Source organism: Buteo buteo, chromosome 7, assembly GCF_964188355.1.
Source record: "Buteo buteo chromosome 7, bButBut1.hap1.1, whole genome shotgun sequence".
In the NCBI taxonomy this organism is placed as follows: Eukaryota; Metazoa; Chordata; class Aves; order Accipitriformes; family Accipitridae; genus Buteo; species Buteo buteo.
The window spans coordinates 44,605,490-44,632,129 of NC_134177.1; the positions used below are offsets into that span (position 1 = coordinate 44,605,490).

At 36.7% G+C, this 26,640-nt stretch overlaps 1 protein-coding gene across 10 annotated transcripts in view; it reads right to left on the reverse strand.

The window, feature by feature from the left end:
* The window catches only part of BCAS3 (BCAS3 microtubule associated cell migration factor), a 375,612-nt gene that overhangs the window by 203,338 nt on the left and 145,634 nt on the right, over positions 1 to 26,640 (reverse strand). For 7 of the 10 annotated variants that reach the window (XM_075032961.1, XM_075032959.1, XM_075032960.1 and 4 more), the window contains exons 17-21: positions 25,351 to 25,395; positions 18,457 to 18,581; positions 17,669 to 17,834; positions 16,376 to 16,476; positions 432 to 532 (exon numbers count right to left, since the gene is read on the reverse strand). In XM_075032961.1, coding sequence (XP_074889062.1) covers positions 432 to 532; positions 16,376 to 16,476; positions 17,669 to 17,834; positions 18,457 to 18,581; positions 25,351 to 25,395 — 538 coding nt within the window. The remainder of the gene's footprint in view (positions 1 to 431; positions 533 to 16,375; positions 16,477 to 17,668; positions 17,835 to 18,456; positions 18,582 to 25,350; positions 25,396 to 26,640) is intronic. The other 3 variants (XM_075032956.1, XM_075032963.1, XM_075032958.1) reach the window with 1 other exon arrangement.

The window sequence follows — 26,640 nt, forward strand, 5'->3', positions numbered from 1 at the left end:
AACCAGAAAAAGAAGGAAGTAAACCAGTTAATCTACCATTTTTATGTTAAAATGCAGTAAGTACAGCACAGGTCACAATTGAAAAGGCACCACCACTTTGCCAAGCCCACTTCCTTTACCCGTGTCTGAAAAGGAGCATGTCAGGCCCACTGAAACTTCCTACTTCATTCTGAACTTCCCAAGGATGTGACTTGTGCCAGTAATGATGGGGGCTTTACATGGCTTTTAATGTAGCTTGTATAGATTGGATAAAATGTAAAGACCATCAAATTCATATCACGTTGAGTCAGGAGTGAAGTCAGTTTTACACGCAGTATTACCCATGGCCTACTGGAAGCTTACTTTCTATTTTGAAGAAAGTTGTGAATTTTACTTCTGGTGGATACTATTACTGTTTCACTCCTGAACTGGAATGCCCCTAAAAAGCATACCTGTGAAAGCCACTCTTCATCCTCTTGCCCGCTGTGGTCAGATGCTAAGCTGTCATATGACTCATGTCGAGTGATTGGTCCAGGGCTCCCTGGTGGAACCACTGAAAAAACAGAAAACTGAAAAATCAGGTTTACTGTTAAATGCTTTTATAAAAAGCTTTTTTCAGTAAGTTATTGGTACAGCAATACACATATTTTCCTAAATCCGTGACAATATGTTGGAGCACAGAAAGAGCTCAAATATTGACATCAAAAGTGATGAAAAGATTTCTGCTCTTTGACTTGAAAGTATACATACAGCCACTATGATAACCCAACTGGCTCTCCTTTTAACCTTAAGTACTTCATGAACATACAAAACAGCACAATACAGATGACAACCACCTGCCCTGAGGAATTTAACACTGAGATATGCCACTGTCAATGATGTAAGCCTTTTCTACAAACTTTTCAGAATTTGAACTGTGCTAAAGCATACTGACAAAAGCTATCCTGAGGCACTGGTACATGTACTGACTTTGAACACAGAGTACTTCCAAGACTTCAGGAACTGACTTACCACTCTCATTTTGACATTAATGTAGTTAATTTAAAGCTGGCTTCACAAACAACTTGAATTTTAGGATTTGACTTTTTTGCAATGTAATTGGAAGGGCTTCATTATCATCTTAGTATCACCTTTTAATTACAGCAGTAACGATATATTAATTAAGAATCCGTAACAAAGCAGAGTTTGATATTTAATTTGCTACAAAGACTAAACACTGAGATTATTTCACTGGACTATAAAATACCGGAAATTCTGTATTCAAGTGTTGCATTGCATTATAGTAATGCCGTACAATAATTTTGGACAGATAAGAAAAACACTTTTTTCACCTGCAGGTGACACTGATAACTAGAAACATATCTTAGTTCAAGCTGAGGGACAAATTCATCAGCGGCTATTAAACATAACAGTCCAGACACAACCTCCAAGAAGCCCATAACCTCCAAACTCCTGGGCGTTGGAGCATCTGCTTCCAGTCGCTACCAGAGATGCAAGGCTGCGTAAATTTTTGGTTTGACTCAACATCAGATCTGTCCACAGTGCTCATCAGCAAAGCTTTTCTTGCAGCACCACAGAAATCTTACATTACTATAACTGCTTAAATACCTAAGTCTCTACTATTCTTAAAAGACTGGTACAAACAAATAACCTCAATTCACAGAACAAAACTAAGTTAATTTTGTTCCTCTATTCACTACTCTGTTTTGTGTTCATATGGACTCACTACAACAGAAAAATGCAAGTTCTTCAGCTCTGTAGACTGCATGATACCCAAAACCACTTTTAAAATGATTACCATATATACACACAACTTCGGGGAAAATCACTATTTAGTGTTCAAATGCTACCACAAAAAAAGAGAGAGAATCGTACACACATTATTGTAAAGATTAGTATTTCATGATGCCTGGTCCTTGAGTCACTTAAATATATTGGCAAAGCTTACAGTCTAGCTACTTTACTGTCCATGGCAGTAGCGTTATGTTGCTCTAACTAAAACTTCACACCTGAGAAAGCTGAAAGAGTTTAGAAAAAGCAAAATGCAAGCAAGAACCCCAGGCAATAAGACAGGAGATATTTTTCATTTTCTTGTACCTGTTTACTGTCAGGGGCCTGTTGGAGGCCTGGATTCAATACCAAGAAACCATACCCGCTTTGAGGGAAGAGCAGACACCACAAAAGCAAATTAAAAGAAGCAAATGCAACAATGGTATTTTTACTTTGGTAAAACAAGAGAGTTTTATGCTATAGCATTAAGATACCGGACAATCCTAAAATTAGAACCAATATTTTTCATATTCACATAATCTAAAAATGACTCAAAGTTTTTTAAATTGATTTTTAAAAACTGTATTATTACAGGGTTGACCTTTATGTGTCAAGTTTCCATCCACTACAAATTTTTACAGCCATGTTGTAAACCCCTAATAATAGGAGTTTATAATGGCAAAGCAGACACAATTGTAACCATAAATACAGAACGGCGCCTCTATAATATAAACAGCACAGGGTTTTCATAAATCCATACACTATATGAAATAAAGGGATTTTCATCCTGTTTGTATAAGTGGGTATCAGAACCCAATCTCAGCTATGGAGCCATTTCTAACACCTCTGTATCGCAGAGAGTCCTTATCCTGAAACCTGCAATATACCCAATTCAGTTCGGGGCCTAATTTATTAAAGAATTATTCCAAGTGCTATATACATTCGGACATATTCTTACAAAGTGTCAAGTTTTTCCCATGAGATACTACGCATCTGCCATATTCATTGAAATCAATACAATTTGTGCCTGCACGTATGTGTACATGCACACCTTGACATTCAGCAGTGTATGTTCACCAGTTCTCAAGATAATATAGAAACTACATTCATCTGCTTCATTACAACCGTGACAGATCTAATTCAATGACTTACGGATGCGTCTGTCCAGCCCATATCAAACTTGTATTAAGAAAATACACATACCTTCCTGGATTACAAACAGCTGACGATTCACAGTAAATATCTGAACATGAAACCATAATGCCCACACTTTTTCCTTACCGGTAAAGTTTATATTCGAAACCGATGAAACAAACCCAGTATTTTGACACGTTTTGCTGTTGCCCTAATCTTCCCCATATCTCCTGACTCCCCTAACAATAAATTCTACTGACTGCAGTAATGCCTGTTTCTGAGGGCACAGCTGATCAACTGCAGGCTTTCCTGTTATTGAACTCCGCTAACAAACTGTTCATGACTCTAGCAGATGTTTTTGCTTTCAAACCAACAGGAACTTTATGGACTGTTCTGAATTTTTTTTGTTCTTTCTATCCCAGGGGCAACTACTAGAGCTGTCAAGATTAGAGAAGCTGCTATTCAGTGACTAGCTGCAAAAATGCTAGCCCAGGGAGCAGCATCCACCCTGCTTTGTCACCGTACTTCTCCCTTGGGTAATACTCTTATATTTTACTGGAGATTCAAGACAGCTTTACAGTGAGAAAGAAATTTAAATTTAAGAATATTTTTGGTCCTATGCTGTATGCCTTTTCCTGAGGAATCACAGCTTTGCATAGGTCTTGCAATAACACACGTTTCAGTAGAGCTTCAGAGCGCAGCATTAACTCTTTCTACCAAAAAGTGACGACATGCTGAATTCCATGAAAAAGCTCTGCCTTAGAGTTCACCAGCAGGGCAACAGTGATAAAGCCTTAGCTGAGGTCAAACCTCAGTAATTTATTTTGCTATTTAATAAAATAGCATTTATGTACCACACCTATCACAAAAGCAGGCGTTTAAAGAGAGTCTGGTTTTGATAGCAGGATCCCATAATGATGGTCCCAGCCTTACCACAGGCAAAACAAGCTCTACTCCCACTGCCCTTAGTGGGAGCATGCCGTGTTCTGTGAGATATGACCTTAAAAGACAAGTGATCCTTGCTGGAGATTTGCCATCGCTGTACTGCTTATTACAGATACACATGTGGTCATTTTTTTCAAGTTAAAAACGGCCTTGAAGTTACAGGAACAAATATGTTCTAAAAATGTAAAAACAATTCTTTCTTCATTTCTGGGTCACACACCTCTTGCGTTGGTATCAAGTTCCAAGACGAGATTAATTTAAGCCCGGAGGGACATTTCCAAGAATGTGAGCTCAAAAGTAACCTTTTATCTTCCAGCTTAATTCTTTGAAAATGTGAACTCACACTGGAAATTATGGCAGCCTCTTACACCTCAGTGAAGCTATTCTTATGCTATAACAGAGTTTTTTCAATTTCCAAAGAATTTCACTATTATGCAGGATAGCAAATAATAAAATTCAAATTCTTCAAAAGCTTTGCAGCCAGTAGTGTTTTTACTTGCACTCCTGTAATTTCTCTTTCATTGGGAAAAAGTCACAAATGGCACACACATAGACAAGGAACAAGGAAGCCCTTCTTGCACAGAGATATTTTACTGGCAATTGCAGGTGTTTTGTACCTTCCTAAAATAATGAATTCAATGCTTTATGTCTAAGCTATGTCAATTCTTAACTTTTTGCTATTCTTACACGAACATCTGGAACAAACATATATCAAATACCAGAACGCAACTGAGTTTGTTTAATCTAGGAATACACAAACATGCAGAATTTTGTACAATACCCGTGGATTAAAAAAGTACAAAGAAAATGAGTGCTTATTTAAAAAAAAAAATAAAAAAATCTAAGGTGGGAGTTAGTTCTGTTTATGCAGTATAACAGGACATGAGTTTCTAAAGTCTGCTTAGAAATGCAAAGAACTCCATAAGCAAGCATTCAAGATCACTTTTTAAAAACTGGAGTGCTACCTGCAGCAAAAATCAGAGCTTTGCCATAAATATTTGGCAAGGGGCAAAAACCATCTTTCAGCTGCTCAAAAATAATAGTAGCACCTTTAATCTCTGTCCTCCTTCAAGTGAAAAGTGATCTGCATCAACTCTAAATCTGGAATACATTCCTGTCCCTCCATCCTGACTAGCTCCACTGAACCACTCCACATTTAACTAAGGAAAAACAGAATCTCAGCGAAAACTGTTGTTCATCTTCTTTCATGACCTGAACACTGTCGTCTCATTTTCTACCCTCAAAATCAAAGGTGCAGGTGCTTACCCATAATCCAAGGTAAATTTTTAAAGTTTACAGACTCCCTTCTCCGCAGTTACAGGATTAATCTTACTACCATATTGAAGAAAGACTATTAAAGGCAAGGGTCTGAAAAAAACCCACCACATTACAAACTCAATCATTTGTGTGATAATTGTTAGCACCAGGAAAACCCACAGAAGTGACTGTGGAAACAAAAGTTTCAACACAGGCCAAAGCAAAGGCTGAAACACTGCTGAGCTGGTATTCCTCTGGAACTCCAGGACCCAATTCCCACAGTTCAATGACCAAGTATGAAAAAAACCCCATTGTTTTGAAATTTTGCCATGATATTTAGTGACAAATAAAGAAACCCAACTATTTCTATTAACCTCAAATAATTTGCATAGGCATTCTTGACACGTGAGCAAGACCTAGGCAAATATACATGCTTGACGAATATTGGAATTAACAAACAGTGGTTTTGTTCATAGATGGGCTAATTATACAATAAATACCTAGACCTAAGACAAATCTTTATTCATTCAAAGACTATAAATTGTCATCTTTCAGCAGCATAGAAGTGTTGGAACAAAGAAACACTACAGCTCAATTGTAGTGTGTGCACTTATGGTTTTAATTTGTGAACAATAAATCATTAGTTTTACTTAGTTTTGTGTACTTCTTGAACCAAAAGGTTTTAATTTTCTCATTTATATAAATAAGCTTTACACAATTCAATTTAATTGAGAGTTATATACGAAATTCCCAATGTGCTCTTCTCTAAGGGATGTATGTTTGTCCAAATTAAGAGCAAAGGCATTTGCAGACTATAAAGACTATTTGTTCTGTGCTGCCTGCCATACACATGACTGCAGACACCCAGAGAGCCTTCCTTTATTTCAACTGAATACACAAAATTTGTAATTTGAAATAAGAGTCTAAAATCTAGTAGGAACAGAAACAATGTACTCTTAATTCATTAACTCTGAAGTCTATCCTGTGTCCACACGCAGTGTCTAGTGATATCCACGGCAAAGAGGTATGCAGAATAAAAATTATGTATCTTTTAGGTTTCATACAAATCATACACTAACGTCTGATTTTGATGCTTTTTCTGTGGTTCTTAAGTTATATCTAAAATTATCATAGGTGGTTTAGAGACCTGAGGTAATCACATGCTTGTCAATAAGCTTCAGGAATACTCCTCTTAAAATTAAGCTCCACAATTTGAATTATTTACTTCATGCTACTTCTGGAACTACTGGTGCATTAGTTACATCATGTTGCCCATGACAAGTAGAATGTGACAGTTCTGGTTTAGGTCTACATGCTGCCGCTTCAAATTCAACAGGTTCACCTGTTTTTCCATCTTATATGTGTGATCTCACTTCTGTCAGAGGTGGGTTTTGGTATCCCACAGTCAGGTTTGCCATGTAGGTCAAGCCCAACAACTTAGTGAGTTTTACTGCATGCATGTTCCTAAATTTTCTCTTAGAGCACATAGCTCTATGCCTGCTGGCTCTACCTCTGCTCAAGTTTGACAATAAAGTGAAGACCAGAGTATCATTTTAGACACAATGCTTACAGCCATATTTAAAACAAACTGTTGCAGTTTGGTGATACGCTCTATGTATTTTTACTTGTGGCTATACATTACTGAACAAAGTTTTGTTTTTAATGCATTTTTTCAGCTTGTAAACTTCTGCAGGAGCATGCCATGCAAATTAAAATATCCTCTTTGACTCAAAACTTCTCCCCACTCATTTTTTTTTCCCGTTAGGACTTTCTGAGATTCTTGTACGGATAAACATCATAAACATCATAAAATTAAGCTAACTGCCCCCCCTCCCCGTAAACCAGGAGTTTAACCAGCCTAACAGTTATTTCACACCACCAATTGACTTATAGATTTATTCATTCATTATTTGTATATTGCTCACAGTTTATTAGGTGCTTTATAGACCATCCATTCTCTGTATCAGCACTTTAATCTTAAAGGAATAGGTAGGTCTATAATCAGGATATGAATTCTCCTTAGATTTTCCCAGCTTTGATGACTGCTTTACTTGCTCCTTACTTAACACTGGTCTGACAGTCAACAGCCTGGCATTTTTTTTTTTTTCCCTAAAAGGTGCTGATTAGGTGTTCAGGCTTCACCATTACTGCTGGCTGCATTGAGACAGGTATGCATTCACTGTGCTTAACTCCAGTTTCCATTTCTGAAGTTCCCATAGGAAACCAGTCAAGTACAATGACCATTTAAAGCTGGACAGAGCTAGAACCTGATATTACTCACAGTATGGAGCATCTTAAGGTTGTTGAATGCTTTAAATGCTCAGACTGTGAGCAGACTATCAGTTCTGTACCAAAGGATAACATATATATTCTTTCCTGAGTTAAAGAATAATTTCAACTGCACGAACCTATGGCAAAATCTATCTGATGGCCATCTTTAAAGAATTATGGAAGAGGTAACTATTTCTATAATTCACTGACTTCAAAAGTATGTTTGACATTATTGTCGGGAAAATTATGTTAACCATGGATTACTGTTACAATCAAAGTATGTAGTGAGAAGTCAAGAGGCTTAGTAGTAAATTTTCAAAGCGGTGCGTGGGGATTTACCCGTTTGACTCCCATTAACGTCAATAGGAGTCGCGCGGCTAAATCCCTGTACACTGCTTTGAAAACTGACCCCTTCGTGTTGATGGACCCCTCTCTAAGAAGTTCCAGATGACCATGTAAGAATAGTAAAGAACTATTTCAGCATGTGCCCTTGTTCATTATTGTTGTTTGTACACATCTGAAAGTATTTTAATTCCTATATGCAGTGCTGTTTCCAGCATTTAGTTTATAAAATATGGATTAAGATGGGCAAGTATGCAGTAATCTGATGAAGCCATGCACACACCCAGGTATATATATATGCATCATAAACTTAATATACATTGCCAGCATCCAATGCACCTTACCGAGTTAATTTTTATCCACCTCATCTACATTATTTCACAAACACCAATTACAGCTGAAGAATGTATCATGATTTACTGCACCACTCGTATGCAATGATGCAGCTCTTTCATGAAATGACATCTGCCCTGTTCCTATTTACCCCAATCAGTCCTATGCTCAGTCAGAAATTAAATTTGCTTCCCTTGACCACTCAATCCTGTTTCCTGTAGGGAGCAGGAAGTGCAGGTTACAGTTTTAGGGAAACATAGTTTTCCCTTAAGAAAAATACCATGAACTACAGTTTCATTAGAAACATCTTTTCTGGAATGGGAAGGTGATCCAGATTAGCTTGCAATCTGTTACGCCTCCAAGTGTAAAAAGCAAACCTGAAAATTCCATTTTCACTGTTTGTGACTACTGCCAGAAAACCCCAAATACATGTAACAACTCTGTAAGAGAAATGCATGCTTGGAATCAGTCGCACTGGAAATTTTTTAACTGTAGTCATAAAATATATATATATATATATATAAGCATATATATTTATAAATTGTATACAAGATCTGCTACAGTTTTAAACACAATAAAAAATTCCAAATATGCAATATTTTTAAATTGCAAAAATTCTTCTACAACTTATTTTACCTGTATCACTTATATGTTCATATACATACTCATATTTTCATGCAATATTTGGAGAGAATACCTGAGTCAAGATAAACACTTAAGAATTAATTTTCTGAAATTCTGAAACTCATTTTTCTGTATAGAAATGTCCTCCTCAAAATTTCAAAGAATTATAAATTTTTCCCCAAGGATCTCCATTTTTACAGGACATCTGCACAACTCCTTTGAAACTACTGATGCAGAGACCCAGGAAGTTCTTTTTAAAAGTATGCTGTATTCTTATACTATATGGTAATAACAAAGTAGAATTTCATGAAAATGATACACTAGCTAGAGGCAATCTGAAGTAGAAAGAATAATAATAATGACAAGCCGATAATCTAGAAAATATTTTTAAAAATTCCCATCTGGATAATGAAGTTAAATATATGTACCAAAGTAGCTACGTGAAATCTCAGCTGTGTGCTGGTTGTACACAAAATAGCAAAATAACAACATAATGCAGTTTCCCATCTATAAGTGGACTGCGTTAACAACTAACAAAGGGTTAGCTGCAATACTCTAGTTGAGAATAGGGAGGAAAAACCTGGCAGAATCATTGAAATGTAACACGTCTTGTGATCGGGGACTCACTCAATCTACCAAAAAGCTGGGTTTACATCTGCTCAGCAGAGACAAAGCAGCGTCCTCCTCTGTTTGCCTTCCTGACAGATAGCCCATAGCTCTGCCATGCCCAGCTCCGTCACTCTGACTTTTCATGAACGGTACATTCTTTCCTGCAGTTTTAAGCCCGTAACACTCAATCAACACAATTTTGTGGAAAAGCCCTCATCTGTGGTGCACAGGTACATCTGAAAGGCCAGTAGTTTAGGCAACATTCATATGATCAGTACATAAAAATGATGGCAGTTTAAAACATTAACCCACACACCACTGCCTGTTCCAATTACTCTCCAGGCTACACAGCACAGCAGCTCATATAAACTCAAGTGGGCTTCGCCCACTTCAGGGTAAGGTCAGAGAGCTTTGTTTAGATAGCCTTCATCGGTGGATTATGTTAAACTGGCCAACTTTGCTCTGAAGTGCTACCAGTGTTGCTGCAGATCCAGTAAAGCCCAGCAGAGGCACCATAATGGGCAGCTGAGAGCACTAACTGCTAAACTACTCCAAACTCACGTCTGACCATGGCCATGCAGAGATGTCGCAGAAACAGAGCAAAAAGTCTTTGAACACCTCGTAACTACATGATAGCGTAACTGTTGTTACAGAACGGGCTCTGGTTTTGATCAGTTTTATTATTTGAAATCAAGCTCTGTTGTGATAGACATTAAACATACACAGAGCAAGATACAGCTCTTGCCTTACACAATAAGCTACATACACACACACTGTAGCTATGTATATAGTGGGAGAAGTACCATAACGTATATTCTTTCATATTAGTGAGAGAGAAAGATTACACTATTAAATATGCACATACAAAAGGGTGCAAGAAGAAAAACAGAAGTAGAAGGCTGCGAGGTGGTAGAACACTAAATATAATTATCAGTCCCAGTTCATTAGCCTGTTACCAGACCACCATCATGCTCTGCTGTGCCTGGAAAAAGGCTTGCAGACCAGAATGACCAGATTCTTTACTGTGTCTGCTCGGTGTAGCTCATATGGCAGCAGTTTGGCTATGATTACATGCATTGTAGCTTGTTTTTCATAGTATCTCTCTTCATAGCATATAGTCACACAGTTATTTAATACACTTTCCACTTTTACTCTCAGTCTTGCTTTCCACTGCGCAATATTCACTAGCTCTATGTGTGGAATTTTTATTTCCATCAATGGAATGTAGGAAAGGAATATAAAATAGGCCATAAAGAACCACAATGTTGCTTAGAGACAAAAGTCTTGCTCAGGGTGCATAGCTTTCATTAGAGGGAGCAGGAAGTGCAAACATGATGTCAGCGTTACAGAGATTATCTGTATAAATTGTGTTATCATTTAGCCCAAACAAACAGTGAGGAAAGCCTAGCCCCCTCCCTTTGAAGACAATGAACAGTTACTAAGTTTGACTTCTAACGAAAGCCATTTTCAGTAAAACACAAGATACGTACGACAGTTGGTCCAGAAATTGAAAATCTGTTGTAACAGCCAAAAGTCAAAGGCAGCTATAAATACAGACCTTAATTTTTTCAAGCATCCCTTAACAAAGTCTATAAAACTGATTATATCTTCAGGCCTAACTCAAGTGCAAATTCTTACTCAGAAATAAGTTAAGAGCCCTGCAAGTATTACTTGGAGACCAGTAGAGGCACAAAGAACGAGAATACAGAGTACTGGTTTGAATCCTAACATCGTGGAATATGAATTACATTGCATTTAGGATAAACAATTAATGAGACAGCAGAAGCCTCAGCTACATGTCCGTTTTTCTGAGAGAAACAATTTCCAGAAGCGGTCAGAGTGGGATAAAGAAACACTGCATCATTCCTTTTAACACAACAGAAATGGTCTTTGATTATTTAAAAGCCAATTGCAAAGATCTGTCTTCAAAACCTCCTATTGGAGGTATAATAGCAAAGAGGTGCAAGTACACTTACCAGCAACACTGTAGTAAAGTAGAGACTTTTGTTTTAACAAAATCTATATTTATACGATTACATTTCCTATGGTTGAGGGCAGCTGTAATTAATGGATTTCCCTCCTTCCCCTAATGCAGTCATTTGTCAATTTAAACACAGAATGTCCAATCAATTTTGATGTATTTAGTAAGCAATTTGTCAAAGAGTACTGCATACCAGTTAATATATTAATTCTTGTCATTGGCCTGCTTCTGACAACTGCAGGTTGTCTCCATAAAACTGGTCCTGATGAGCCAAAACTCTTGCCTGGAATGTGAAGGTGCCCTTTCCAGAGCCAGAGGAGAGAAATCGTATCTCATTTCATTCAATACCTTTCTGGGATAGCTTTTGGTCTGATTTCAATTTTTTTTCATTAATGTGTTAATTGTCCATGTTTCAGATATTTCAACTACAGTCCATTCCTCCAGTGCAATGAAAAAATGAATTAAAAGAGGAGGGGTATGGAAGAAAGGAAGTGAGAAGTATGAAAAAAGGATCTAAGACTTTCTGCTGTTACGCAAAGTTACCTAATTTCATTGCAATACCATTATGTACCATGCACATGTCTGTATGAATTCCAACATGCAAAAATGGAAGGTACAGAAGTCAGACAAAGGAAACACTGGTTAAGTCAATCTAATATGTAACACTTTGGGTCATGGTAAGAGAAAGAAAAGCATTCAGTAGAAAAAAACCTGAACACAAACAGCAGATTATCATGGACATGAAAAGCACATCTTAACAGCATGCCTCTAGAGTTTATATTACCAGAAGCATCTTAATTCCTAAGTACTCAACAGCAGGAAGCAAGTAGCATTTAAAGAATAAGTAATGATGAAACTTGGCAATTCTCTGAGGAAAGCCAAGTCCTTTACATTGCAAATTTCTGCAGACACCAGAAACCCTCCTATGTGCGCATGCAGTGCCTCACACAACTCTCCCCCCGCTGTCAGGTCTGCTACGGCAGTCTAACTATACCAGGTGACGGTATTTACGTTATAGGAAAAACATTTAGGAAGAATAAAATGTGACGTACATTTCCTTCCTATGTTGTGATTAGATTTAGGAGTTGCTCAGAACACAGGCAAATAAAGAGAGAATACTAGAGACACAAGCAATGTAAAATATTACTTATTAAACCTGAGAAGGGTAGGAGAGAAACACCTAGCACCTGACGCCCAGCACTGATGACCTGAGGACTGTAATACATCCAGGGCTTTTTGGGATGAACTCTGACAAAAACAAAACTAGGGCTGAAATCTGCTCTGTCAGAAGGTGAGGAGGGTCTCGGGACTGGTTATTTTTACTCTGACCAACTGCAGAAAGCCTGAAACAGTTAGCAGCAGGATATTAACGCTTCCTGCAGGCTAGCAGGTTGTGGAATTTAACATGTCAGCTCACTTTCAAGCTATGAACTTACAGAAAGGCCCAAAACTCTCCATATCCACTTTCTCACCTCTCTGCACCAGCTACAGCCATGATAAAGCGCTCAGGTAGACACGAACTGCATACTCTGATCCAGGTTTCTGCAGCAGATGTCACACATGACCTCAAAGCAATGAAACAGCTGTGCTAATCCACTTACAAATACCCTTGGGAAAAGTCTTGGACACTTGTTGTACAAAATATTTCTTCAAACAATGGTTCCTTGTTACTTCCTTATTAGCTGTGAACATAACTTTAAGGTTTAGAAATATTAAAAGCTGATCTGTGTGTAAATAACTAAACGCGGTGTTTTTAAAATATTCTCTTTTCATCACAAGAACTCACTGGCCTACTTTATCATTTTCAGAGACGAAGGAAGATTTTGGTCCTGTGTTTTGGCATCAAACTGCATATTTATGAAAACCTGCACAGGATAGCCCTCCAACCAGACCGCCAGACGTTTCATTGTTCTGTCCGTCTGCTGACAGAGGTACTCTGTGCTAAAAAGCACACTGAGTATTTTTCAATGACCCAGGGGGCAAAGGTCACTTATTATAAATGGATAATGAGACCTAATGCAATGTTCTGAGTGTGGACAAAGAAAGGGTCTATCCATACCCCCTTGTGACTTGGTCATTCAGGCTTTTATTTCCCCTGCACACTTAATGGAGCCAAACAATTGGCAGAAATGCTATACAGAAACTGAGAGAAACTGCTGTATTCTACCTCTGATAGACAGATACAAATAGTGACCCTGAAACGGCGCCAGAATTCCTCTTACCACTAACGTGGCAGACAGATGAAACATTCACCCTAAACCCCTATTTAGCCATTTGCTGGCAATTAAACTTACTGACGGAAGTGATAGCACATCAAACCACAGGCTTCAGCTAATGTCAACCCATTACATTACTGCAGGTAAGCAGAGCCAGATAACTTCGTTTTAGCATGTATTTAATAGGGGGAAAGCTAACAGGTGTCTTGGACTCTTTTGTGAGAACCCTGGTTTGACTCCATTTTTTCAGAAACTTCATTGAGTAGCTTCAGATAGAGTAAATCCAGAAGACAAATAAAACTTCAAAGAAGATCAGATATACACAAACTTTTCTGTTAATGACATTTTTACTATGCTCTCTGGACTCTTTTTTGTCTTTAGAGTTTATTATTCTATTTTTCTTTACATTCCACACCCATCTTAATGAATTCTTATTACATGAATTAAAACCTGAATTAAAATTCTTCACTGTAATTCAAATAATACAAATTCATCATTTCGTTGGAATTTAGCTACCACTCATTCTTCTTCCTTTAAAAAGTTTCCCATAAAAAAACATTTGAAATGCATAGTATTTGATTTGTTAATGAAATGCACAGAGTGAACCACATCCATTCCCGATACCAGTATGTGGGATAAATGTGATCTGTGCATATAAGCATTGATGCTCACAGAAAGACTTTTGTTGAGACTGTATCTATGCAATACACTGCTTTTAATTTCAACAGAAACTAAAAAGCAGACAAACTACTTCTACAAAGTGTCCAAAATTCTCCAGACAGCATTCTGTGCTCTTGGACCCATACTGCAACAACTGCACACTACATACAATAATTTATATATTTATATGCTTGATAGTATTCAAGGGAAATGGCTGAAGCCAATATGGATGATAAAGACATCCAAAACTAGAACAGAGAATTGGTGGGGGTGGGAGGAAGGTGGAAGAAATCTGGCCCGAACAGGGGGCAAGCTGCAAGGACTCACAAACATAGGGAGTGTTTGTGAATTAAAGCTGGTTTTGGAGACCTTTTCAAGACTACTCAGTATTGCTGTTTTTCCTGAACATGCTACATTTAATAGTCTGGTTAGATAATTCTGCAAAGCAATAGTCTTGACAGCCCTACAGAACAATAAATGCACACAGCAATGGATGGTATCCTTTTATCCTAACGCTTTGTCTTATGCAGATAATTTAACTACTAACAGGCCAAGCAGATATATATTAAAGGAAAAGTGCTGGAAAAGGGTCTTAACTTCACCTCCTTGGCAGCAGGAAACAGATTATGTTTTTCCTTGCAAACATGTCTAGCTAAACATGACTTATTGAAACACTGGAGTTTCTGTGAATGAGCCTGTTTGCCTTTTTTATCTCCTTATCATAAAAGTTATCTAATGTTATCATCAGCAACAGGTGCATAAGCAATACATAAAAATATATCAAAATGAATTATCAGCAACATAAGCAGACTATCTGGCAGCAGTTACCTTAAACGAAAATATGAAATTAGACCTATACTTTATCGTTAATATCGTCTATTAAAGGCTTTGATATAAATTACAAATATATTTGTTGACCTGATTGTAGTCAATGCTTCAAAATATTTTAATGAAAATTTAAGTATAGGCTTGCACACCTAATTGCAGACATACTCATTTGAAAACAGTGATCTATATTTATATAGTAAAATACTATACAACCAAAATACATCCTTGCAATGACCTTTTCTCTCAAAGCAGAACTCACATATCTATAAGTGAAAGTAAAATAACGCAGGAATCTAGCAAAAAATTCTAGCCAAAAGGCACATCTAACACAGTGTTGCGTGCTATTAATTGCTTTTTCATCTTCTTTTCTACCTTTTGAATTTTCTTCCTTTTTCTATGCAGCACAGAAGAAGTAAGACCCTAACCTTGTAGGTTGCCACAACATTTTGAGCTCTGAGCACATGCAACAGATGGACAGGTAGAAGCAACAGATCTAATCTGGCGCCAATGTCACTTTTACCAGTCACATTCAGACCTACTGCCTTTTGGCCCAGATGTCCACTTTCTGCATTTTAAAATGCCTGTGTCACATAACATGCTGGCATTAGCTGCACTGACAACTGTGCAGAGGGTCTAGTTTCCCCATGAGTACCCTTACGTATGCCAAGAGCTGCTCCCTTGTGAAACTTTGACTGTTGTATCACTTTGATCTTGACTACACCCTAGATAAAAGAGACACTTGCTACTCACCGTTAATATTCTTGTCTTTCTTGAATTGTCAAAATAAAAAAATAACATGAATACACATTTATGTATAAAAACAATATAAAATAACATGGGTTTATATACATATGGTATACATATACCATGTATCTATAGATATAGAAATATAAATGTTTCTGAATATGCAATGCCATGCACATTGGCTCCCTGCAAACGATGTGGCTGGACAAGAGACAGGACGAGGCAGGTGGGCAGCCATCCCTGGAAGCGATGCCAAGGCTCCCAAGGGAAGCAGCTGTCTGAGACTCTGGCTGGAAGTAGCCCAGCAATCACGAGTTCCAGTGGAGAGGGAAAATGCAGATGCACTCACTTGTCACTGAGTATTGAATTCACAAGAGGAAATGACTAAAAGCACGAGAAGAAATGAGGTGAAGAAACCCTGAAGACTTGAGGGGATCTAGTGGGTCGCACTTGCAAGGCCTGCCAAGCACTCACGTTTTGGCTATATGACAGCCACACAACTTTGATTCATATCAAAAAGAAACTATATTCACTACTCTACCATTACTAATACAGTTGGTTACATGAAGCCCTGTTCTGGGGTAGAACATGTACTGAAATAAATGCAGGTTGAAAAATCAACTCAGAAACTCACACTCGGGTTAAAACATGCACATAAGACAAAAAGTTGTCAGCTACTTACAGCCAGCAAGAAGATACTGGTAGTACTGCACAGCATCTGCAGCCAGGAGCAGTGGATGGTTTGCATTAAATGGTGGTTGGAGTTCATTCCACTGAGGAGTTCTGAGGTAAAACACAAGACTATTAATATTTAAGCTAATACAGAGAATGTAAATCAGTGTTTCTGTCATCACATGTAATTATCTATACAAGCTCACAAAATGTTTGTAATTATTTAAATTAGCTTGTTCAAACACTGCAATACACCACAGGCAGTTGAGCAGCAGGACCAAATCGTGCAGATTGTGAGGCAAAGACAATACTTGTTTGTTGACTGCTGTGTGTATTGTGCAAAAAAATGATGAAGGCGGTTTAGATTAAGTTGGTAAATACGTTTAGGACCATTGTATGTCATGCTGACGTTATATAAACACGCAACTGAAACTGGGGAACATTTTTGTTCTGTTAACTAGCATTGCTTCGATACTGTAAAGTCATTGAGCATTTACAAACTGTGAAAATAAAGCTGTGTAAAGTTATGGACTATTGATCCAATTAGAATTTTCAATTCCATTACAACCTACTCATTTCAACAATAATGGTCTAGAAGTCTGTGTTGTAATTTTAATTAGGGTGGGTCATTCCTAAATAGCTTGGTAAATCAAGTATTGATCAATCTAGTCCAGCCATAAGCAGCACTAAGGAATATAGGAGCCAAGAAAAATCGATAGAAAAATATTTTAAAATGTCAAAAGCACTGACAACACTTTCTCATCAATTTTTGTTTACTTTCTTCCACATGTCAGGAATAATTTCTTCAACTGTCTTAAGAAATGCTACCTTCAGCTACTTACAGGATAACTTGCCTAATTCTTTGCAATGCTTCATCGTGGAAACCTCACTCCTGTCTCATGGCAGAATTTTGTACTTTAACACTATTAAAATAATTGTTTCTAGTCCTTACATAAAAAGCTAAATTATAATCTGATCATTTAAAATCTCTAATTGATAAGGATCTCTGTTGATCTGTTAACATGTTCATGTAGCTCCACCCCACAGAAGTATTTAAATGGTTAGCTCCCATTCAGACACGTAAGCACTAACAGAACTACATGAAAAGGTAAGATTGAATTTGCTATTGAGAGTCCTCTCTTCCAATGGAAAACTTTAAGAGTCTTAAAGATAAAGTTTAAGATAAAAAAATCACTGAAAACCATGATGCAGTTCATTCACCTCTTCCAAAAAAACCCGAAAAAATAGCTCACGATCATTTTCTGGACAAAAAGACGACGACAAAGTAAAAGGAATGAGCTACCTAACCAAAGTCCAGCTGGCTCTTGGGCATGTCATCATTTCCAAAGGCGTGTCATCACTAATCTTCGGAGCAGTGCTGAGCGGACGTGGTTCCAGTACATGCTCCACCAGGCTACCGTAACAACTGATAATATACAACGACTCCACTACAAACTGTTTTGATTGATCTGTTTGCAAGAAGAAAGAAAATCTTATTGGAATAGCCCAGCAGAAACAGAAAAAAAGTTTACAAAAATAGTAGACTACTTATTCTTTTAAGTCTCCTGCCTTTATATGCTTGCAGTCAAAAATGTGAATTAGAAGTGAAAGGGCTGGAGAGACAAAGAGAAAATTCGTACAAAGCACACAATCTTCCCCTTGTTTAAAGAAACCATGAATATCTCATATAAAAGAAGGTGGAACAGAGCTTCTCACCAAGGTGTGTTCAGGTAATTACATATTGCCAAACATATGTCTGTACATTTGCTTTAGCAAAGGTGTCTCACCTTTACCTCACAGCTTTTTCAGTGACACTTCACAAAAGATCTCTGGATTGAACTATCAAAGTTTGGCTTTTGTCATTGTATCACAACAAAAGGTCAATGATTTATTTCACGGATTAAAATTTCTTGTAAATTGTCCTATTTACCAAAAGCACCCCAACCACATCCCCCAAAATCTCCATTGTCACTGAGTTTAAGAAACAAAATCTACGGATAAGCACCATCTGCTCAGAAGTTATCACAAAATGAGAAAATAAATCAGTCAATTTGAATTTAAATGCAAGTCCTATTTTTGTAATATACCAACCTTTTTCTCTTTTCAGGCCCGGATTGTTTGCAAACCATGACCTTGATGATCCAAAGACTGCAGCAACACAAAACTCTCCTCCCACAGACTTACTGGGTGAAATCTGCGGAGCCGGTTTGGATTTGCTTAAAGAAAGAACACAATAAAATTATGAAAGTTAATTCTCAAAAATTAAGATGTCCCTGCTTAATAATCATTCTAAGATATTAATTCAGAAGTGGTGAATATCTGCAGTTCCCATAAGATTTAGCAGGGTTTACAGATGCTTCATGTTTCTTGATAATAGGTCCCAAATTCCCCTTGATCACTGAACTCATTAACTCAAAGAACAGCACTGGCTCATAATGGAGAGTTAGTTAGACTGTTTAAAAGACCCAATATCGAATATTTGCATTCAATAGAAACAACTTCTGAAGTGAATACAAACATTTGTAAGTGTAAGTCCTTTGGGAATGAAAATATAGTTTCTGGGTCAGTCATTGTAGCTGATTGATATTTTCTTGCGTTTTCAAAAGAAACTTACAAATAATGCTAACATTGACTGCCAATCAGTTGTAACTCAGCACACTCCTGATGCCATTGAAACCACTAGGATATATGGGACATGGGAAAAAGGGTAAGAGGGAACAACATGCAGAGGATACAAGGAAAGGGAAACAATGCATACACTCATGAGCTACATGTTAAAACAAATCAGTAATTATACTGCATAAAAAGAGATTAAGATACATTCTCCTCTGAAACTCCACAATGTGCGTGTAGCAGGTAGAGTAGCTTATAATTATGTTCTATCAAAACATCATTTAGTGTTCCTCCTTACAGGAATCTGAAGATACGTAACATTCTGCTTTGTATAAACTCAAAACTACATTTGGAGCATTGCCCATTTCCTCAATTCATTAAACCAGGATTTTACCCTTCCCTTAAGAGAAAAGCTGTTTGAGAAGTTCACACAGGATTCCTCCTTTTCCATGTTACCTTTTTTCCAGTCTTTTTAATTGGATTACTTTGTATTTCTTTCTCTACTCTATTTCACTGCTCCCTTCTCTTGCTGCCTCTCCCTCCCTTCCTTTTTTCTTCTATTAATTTCTTGTTCCACAGTATATCAGCCTGCGATTACACCATCACATTAACTTGGTCATTTTTAAGTAATGATCTTCAATTCTGAGAAGGGTGTGTGTGCGCATATATATACATGCAAACAAATTTTTGGAAGTATTATGATGGAATTAAGCACCAGAAAAATATTTTAACAGCAGAAAGCAATTCAAACACTATGCATAATTCTAATAGCACTTAATTCATACTACCCTTTTTTTGGTTGATGACAAATTACTTGTATACAAAGTGAAGTGGTTCAACAGAATGAACCAATAGGGATATGAAAGCAAGAACAGATTATGGATCAACATAATGTAAAAATAACATAAGAAAAACAAGTGAAACCAAAATTATTCTATAAACTGGGCTCCTCTAAAACTCCTGCACCTGGCTGCAGAAACTGCACCTGTCCAAAGACCTGTGGCTTGGTCCCTTACAGCTCAGTCCTGATCTCACTGAAATAAATGGCAAAACTCACACTGATCTCACTCACTTAATTTCCTTCCAACAACTAGCTGTAGTAAGTGATATGCAGAAAATATGGCATATGGTTAAAAACATATAGCCTCCATCATTACTGTCATGCAACTTGAAACATTTAAAATTGCCTTCAGCTTGAACTCACCTAAAGCAGCAAATACTTTTTGTATAAGATACCGGAAATGAGGTCATTTATGAAAATGGGAGAAAAGACTAATTGCTTGCACTTGCACTGTATTTTCAGCCAGGTTTCTGAAAGGGATTTACAGAAAGTGTAACTGAGCTTCCCAACACCTTGTGCAGTATTACTCTGCCAGTTTTACAGATAGACCCACTGAAGCACAGAGGGGCTAAGCTACTTGCCATAAATCACACACATGGCCTATAGTCACATGTTTCATTTAGAGTGGGGGGGAAAAAAAAAAAAAAAAAAAAAGACCTTTCAAAAGGAATTCCATCTCACTGACCAGAGTGAATGGAAAAATTCAGACAAACCTTCATGGACTTAGATCAGTCCTGAAGCTCTCGTACATGCAGAAGAAGCTAGAATGTCCCAAAAGAGCAATTGCAATTTATAGTCAGTAACTCTGATATTGAACCACCACAAAGCACTTAATATCCAACTGTTAAAACTACAGCCACAGATTACTGGGTCAGAAATCTGTGTTCCAAAAAGTTCCTGACTATAAATATATTACCTTGCTTGCAGTGGCACTTCACGATCTACATTAGAATATTTAAATTGATATTAACATATTAAGTATTTATTAGCTATTCAGAAAAATTCAGAATAGATTTCTTCCACTTTGAAATAGTGATCTGTCACAGAAACAGTATTTTTAACCAGTTCTGTAACAAACTATGTATTGATAACTATTTTTAGCTTTCACCTTCCAAATGTTCATACAGTAATATTCCTTCAGAAATGAAAAGATAAATGTATCCACTAAAGTCTTGTTACTTACTGATCTACACTTCAATCAATAAGTGATTGTTTTTAATATAGAACAAGATTGTTCAGAAGGCCAGTGTTACCCATCAATCAATACAAAGTAAACTATGAGTACAGATATGATTCAGCTGTATTCACTTCCTCTCAGAAACTCTTGGAAAGACAATCTTTGTACACTGTCCTAATATTCTTAATGTTCTGAATTTTAACTCAACACAATCTGAGGTTATTAAAATAATTTAAAATGGAAAAAAAATTGGGAGCAAATGCTATTTTCAACTACAAACTGAAGTAAATTTCTACAGAGATATAATAACTTCAATTTCTTCAAGCCCTTAAGCAGAAGGGAATCTGGTACTCTAACAATAAGTTTTTGCAGTGTTCTGCACACTCCACATCAGTCCCAAGACCTATGCTCAATCAAATAACAGATATAAACAACCTTAGAGGAAATGGTCTAAGCTACTTTCTATTTGCATCATGTCTTTAAGATGTACATCTTTCAAGGCCTGCATTTAGGTGTTGGTTTCAGTGCCAAAACATTTTCCCTTCAAGAACTATGTTTTGTAGAAAGAGCAGACCTTGTAAAACACGGTTACTCATGTGGTTAAACTTAGTCCTACTAAAAAGTAAAGACAAACAAACAAACAAAAATTACCAGTGCATCATATTGGTTTAGACACATTTCTGAAAAAACTGCTGAGATGTCAGCAAGTCTATTCTGAAAACTATTGTAACTAAGGAATCTTTCATTTTACCACTATTTTACTTTATCCCTGAGTTTTCATCAATACATTCCAACACAAATTTCTTTCCTTTAGTAAACCTCAAAAGCCCAGTTATTTTCTGTAACAGTAATGCCATTAGAAAAATATATTTTCATGTCGTTGTGATATTTTAACAACTTGGAAACTATAAATTCTCATTATTATGTAGATGCAAACGCTCTCTCAGCTTTATAAATGATAACAAAACAATAATGTTGAAGGTAGGCGGTGAATGACTTGTTTCTGCTATGAACTCCTGCTCTTTACTTGCTCTTAGCCTGTCAGCACTTCATAAATTATTCCAAGAACTGAAATTAAGGCACGTTTTGCCTCACTTTTAAAAAGTTAATTTAAAAGAATCTTCACAATATACTAACTTTCAAAAGACTGTACCATATTTTTACTGAAAGGGGTTGCAATGCAGAAAGGAGTGCAGGTTGTTGGGAATCAACACTAAAAACAAGAAAGTGAAGCTAATGGGACCCAAACATTCACCCTTATAATTTCACTCTTCCACACTAGAAACAACGACACTATATTTAAGACATAGGAGGATAAAAAGGCAGTGTACTTTTTTCCTGTACGGGTCTACCCAAATGCGTAACTACACCAAGAATTCAATGAGACACAGCAGTATTTTTATCCCAAGTGTATCTGTGCAGAAACCTACAAGCAGGAGCGCAACAGAAATAAAAACTCCTTTCAGTTACATCCTTCTTGTTCTGCTATAAATTTAATAAGAGCTGTGCCCCAACTGAAGACCATGTTCATGTCATTTCAGTTACCAACAGTTGACATTCACCTACCCCAGCTTAAGTCAATGACAAAGTCACCTACTAAAAGTCAAGTTAATCCCAAACTCCAGCCAAATACCACAATATATGAGGAAATTTGTGTTGTTGATAATAATTAACTGCTCTAACATAATTTTGGAGGATTATTTCCATTTTAAATGCAGAAGCACTGAGATGTAGATGTACACATGTCCAGTGAAAAACATACCTGAGCATTTTCTACCGAAATTGCACAAAAAGTGATGGGAGCAAACTAAAGAAGAAAATTCAAGACATCACTTTGTCAGATCTTAAAAAGAAATGAAGAGACTCAGCAATAGCATGCAAGTTCTTTCATGTTGACAATGCAATAATTAAAAATTAAGAGCTACTGAAACAATTCAGTGCTACCACTTGTTGACTTCTGTAACAAATCAAACTCTGGTATACTCTCTGGAAATGTATTGTGTTAGCTCTTCATAAAAAAATCACAACTAATGACAATTTTTTAGCTAGTTTTCATTTGCTATTACTGTTTATTTTCTACTTTATGTAAGAAAGATTTAATAACTTAATACTATTAAAATATTTTGAAAACCATAGGCAACTATGAAAACCAGAGGCTACACAATTCAGCAATGGAGTGTTCCTCAAATAGCTTTATGTCTCATAAAATACTGCTGGCTCTCAAATTTGTCTTTCAGCTCATAGTCAAACAAGTGACATGACTTAAAAAAAAAATAAAATTGCATATATATGATGTTAAGGAACTGCTTTACAAATTCAAATATTATCAATCAAATAGTAAGAGCCTGCAAAGATTGAGAATCACATTGGTTTTATGTTCCCAATGAATAGGCTTCAAATACATCAGATTCGTAAAAATAAAAGCACTTATCCACAACTCCACAGCTAAACCCACTGAAATGGAAACATATGATTTTTGAAGGTGAAAGTTTTACCTAGACTGCATAAGCAGCAACAAAAGTATCAGGAGAAAAATACTGCATGAAATTTGCAATTCACATAAAATTACTGAAGAAGTATATGTCTCAAAATACATAAATTTTAATTAATTTATCATTGTGCCTTAAACAAGAAAACAAAGACATGTTTCCAGTTGTCAAATCATGAATAAATCAAGAAAAAGCAAGAAAAGAAATGCTAGGCTCCTTTATTTGCCAGGCAGTAAGCTGTCAAATCTCCATTCATTTTGTTTACATAATTTTAGGTCTCATTAAGACCTTAATGGAAACAACATGATTTCTTCCCCCACCCAAAGTGTGTTTTTTATCCTAATTTCTCTGTAGGCTAGTAAAGACCATATTTTTGAGCTAGCACTGGCATTAAACAAACCACAAAAGAGTCTTGTGAAAGACAAGGCAACAATTTTTGAGTCTATTTCATATATTCCCCTCTTTAATCTAGGCCTTTTAATCTTGCCTCAGTCTAAAATAATTTCTGGTTGACAAGCGTCTCTGCTGCTTCATGCAGGGGATGACCGATACATCCATTTGCTAAGACAATCCACTTTCAAAACTCTTCTTCCAGAGCCTTTTCAGTTCTTAGATCACCATCACATGAAATACTTAAGTGCATCATAAACTACACTTAGAAATGGTTCTTAGGAACACTACTTCAGTAACCAGATATTATCTAGGAATAAGGCAATGTCACCTTCTCTCCTTTAGTGTCATATTTAGTGCCTTTGCTTTTCCTGTCGTCGGTATAGCTCCCATATCCCTCCTCATCGGCTGCCCTCAGCCATTCTCTTAAGAAGTCTGTATCGTAACAAAGCTCTTAAGAAGTTCTTTCTGCTGAAGATAGTATTTTGACAGAGACTTAAGGGGGTGATATATGTGGAACAAACTTCCAGTAGTAGAAACAAGAGCCACATACAAATACTCTAACAGATACTGGTAGACATAGCTAGTAAGTATCCTCAGCTACACTTCAAAACAAAGAAAAAAAAAAACCCAACCCACCAACGAAAAAACACCCCAAAACCCTCCTAGCTGAAAGTTTCTACAATTTTTAAGAAAGGTGTAAGATGTTCAAACTTCTTCCATTCTTGTTGCCTAAAACTTCAACCACCTAACCTCCATCTCATTATAAAAAGGTGACTGGAGGTCACATAGCACTGTATGAATACTGAACCAAGCTCCCAACACAGGGAAACTTGTTACAATTTGTTTTTTCTTCTGTCTGTATTTTTGTAATATGCTGCAATTTTACATATTAAATGAAAATGCCTTATTATTTCAAATATCCTGATTTTAATGGAACTGTAGTTTGTTGGGTTTTTTTTCTCAAGTGTGATAAGCTTTTTTTCTTTTTCCCAGCGCCCATTTTACTGGCTTCATCTCTCCTACTGCAGGGCTTCACTGTCTACTCACTGCTAATCTGGCTTGTTTTTGAGAGGTCATCATCAATGTTTTCTGTCTGTAAACAACTTAATGCTACAATAATAAAGGAAGCTATATAGAAAAAAAGAGGCTTGTTTTGGAAAGATATTGTGAACATTTTTGCCCACTGGGAAATAATTTATTTTTTCAACTTCTCTGCTACTTAAAAATTAAATGCCCTCTCAAAGGTAAAAAAGAAAAAAAAAAAGTGAATGCATTTCTTTGACAATGCTTGATAGTGAACACACATCCATAGTTTAAAAGTGAAATTATGCAGTGCTACCACCTATGGATCAGCCATGCAGGTAAACAAATAAAAAAAATTAATCCAAAATTAAAAAGTCTAAGCACAGAGTTATTTTCAGTGAGGACAGCAAATGAATTATAGGCATGCTGGGTTTGAACTGGGAACTCACCATGGAGCTTTTATGGAAAAACATCCTGCTCCAAACAGGTAAGGTCTTCACGTAAAGGGGAAAAATGCACAGAAATTAGATGAAAACTCAATTACCAACAAGTACACTGTATATCATGCTATTAAGATTTATGCAGAAGGTAAACAAAATAATTTTTTTATAACCATTCATGATGCCCTGAAAGACATGTAGACCTCTAAGGTAACCAGCATGCTGACACTCACAAACATAACTGCTCACGTGAACAGTCCCACTGACAACGCAACCACCCACAGAAGCAGGAACTGACGGGGTAGGCTCTTCATGCACAACTGCTGTGACAAACATAATGCATCACCTGCAAGCAGGCTTTAACGTTATAATTCAAGTTAGACACAGGTTAGGTCTCCTTCCTGAAATCTCCTGACAAATCTGAGGCAAAAGCAGTCAAGAGCCTTAAACAGACTTTAAAGTCAAAACTACTAGGAAAAATAAGTTAGCATCAAAAGCAACAAATATGTGGGTGTTTTCCATGAAACACTGAAGGTCTGAGCGGCACAGTTTTACAAATTTACTGAAAAGAGGCAAGTCCTAAGCAATGACAACGACAGGTCCAAGCACAACGTTTCAGAGTAAATTACTCAGCCCTTTTCCTAGGATAGAAACACACCATTAAATTCAAAATCTTTAGCAACTGTATGACACAGCAATCTTAGTCCCCCACTTAAAAGCTTGCACGGAATGCAGGAAAGAGAACCCTAACTTATTTCAAATGTATTTGATGTTAAAAATCACCTGATATAGTGCTTAAAGTATTTGGCCACTCAATAATTTATCTACATCATGATTTTATTTTATTTTTTGTTCAAGTATTTTGCACAGTGTAGAAAGTGGTACCACACACCATTAATTTTAGTGCAGTTTTAATGGATATTTCCCTTGTTCTTTACATCACCCTTGAAAAAGCCATCACTGTACTGATATTTGCATAAAATCTGAAAATGAGGAACAGGAGGTAAATTTAGAGCTACTCATATGCTCAAGGCTTCTTTGAGTCTCGTTTGGGATGTAACATCATCCACAAAATTGCCAAATAATTGATTTTGTAAATGCCAATGTGTCATTTTTCTTTTTATACTCTGACTCAGCAATAAGTTCTGGCTAGTTGAAACAAATGAAATATTTTCAGGCAATGAACTAACAGAAAAGGTCTATCATAGAAAGATGTATAAAGCAATCTGCCATATGCCTACACAATTAAAAGGATACCAGCCTGATATAAAAGAATTCTGTGAACTGAATTTGACATGA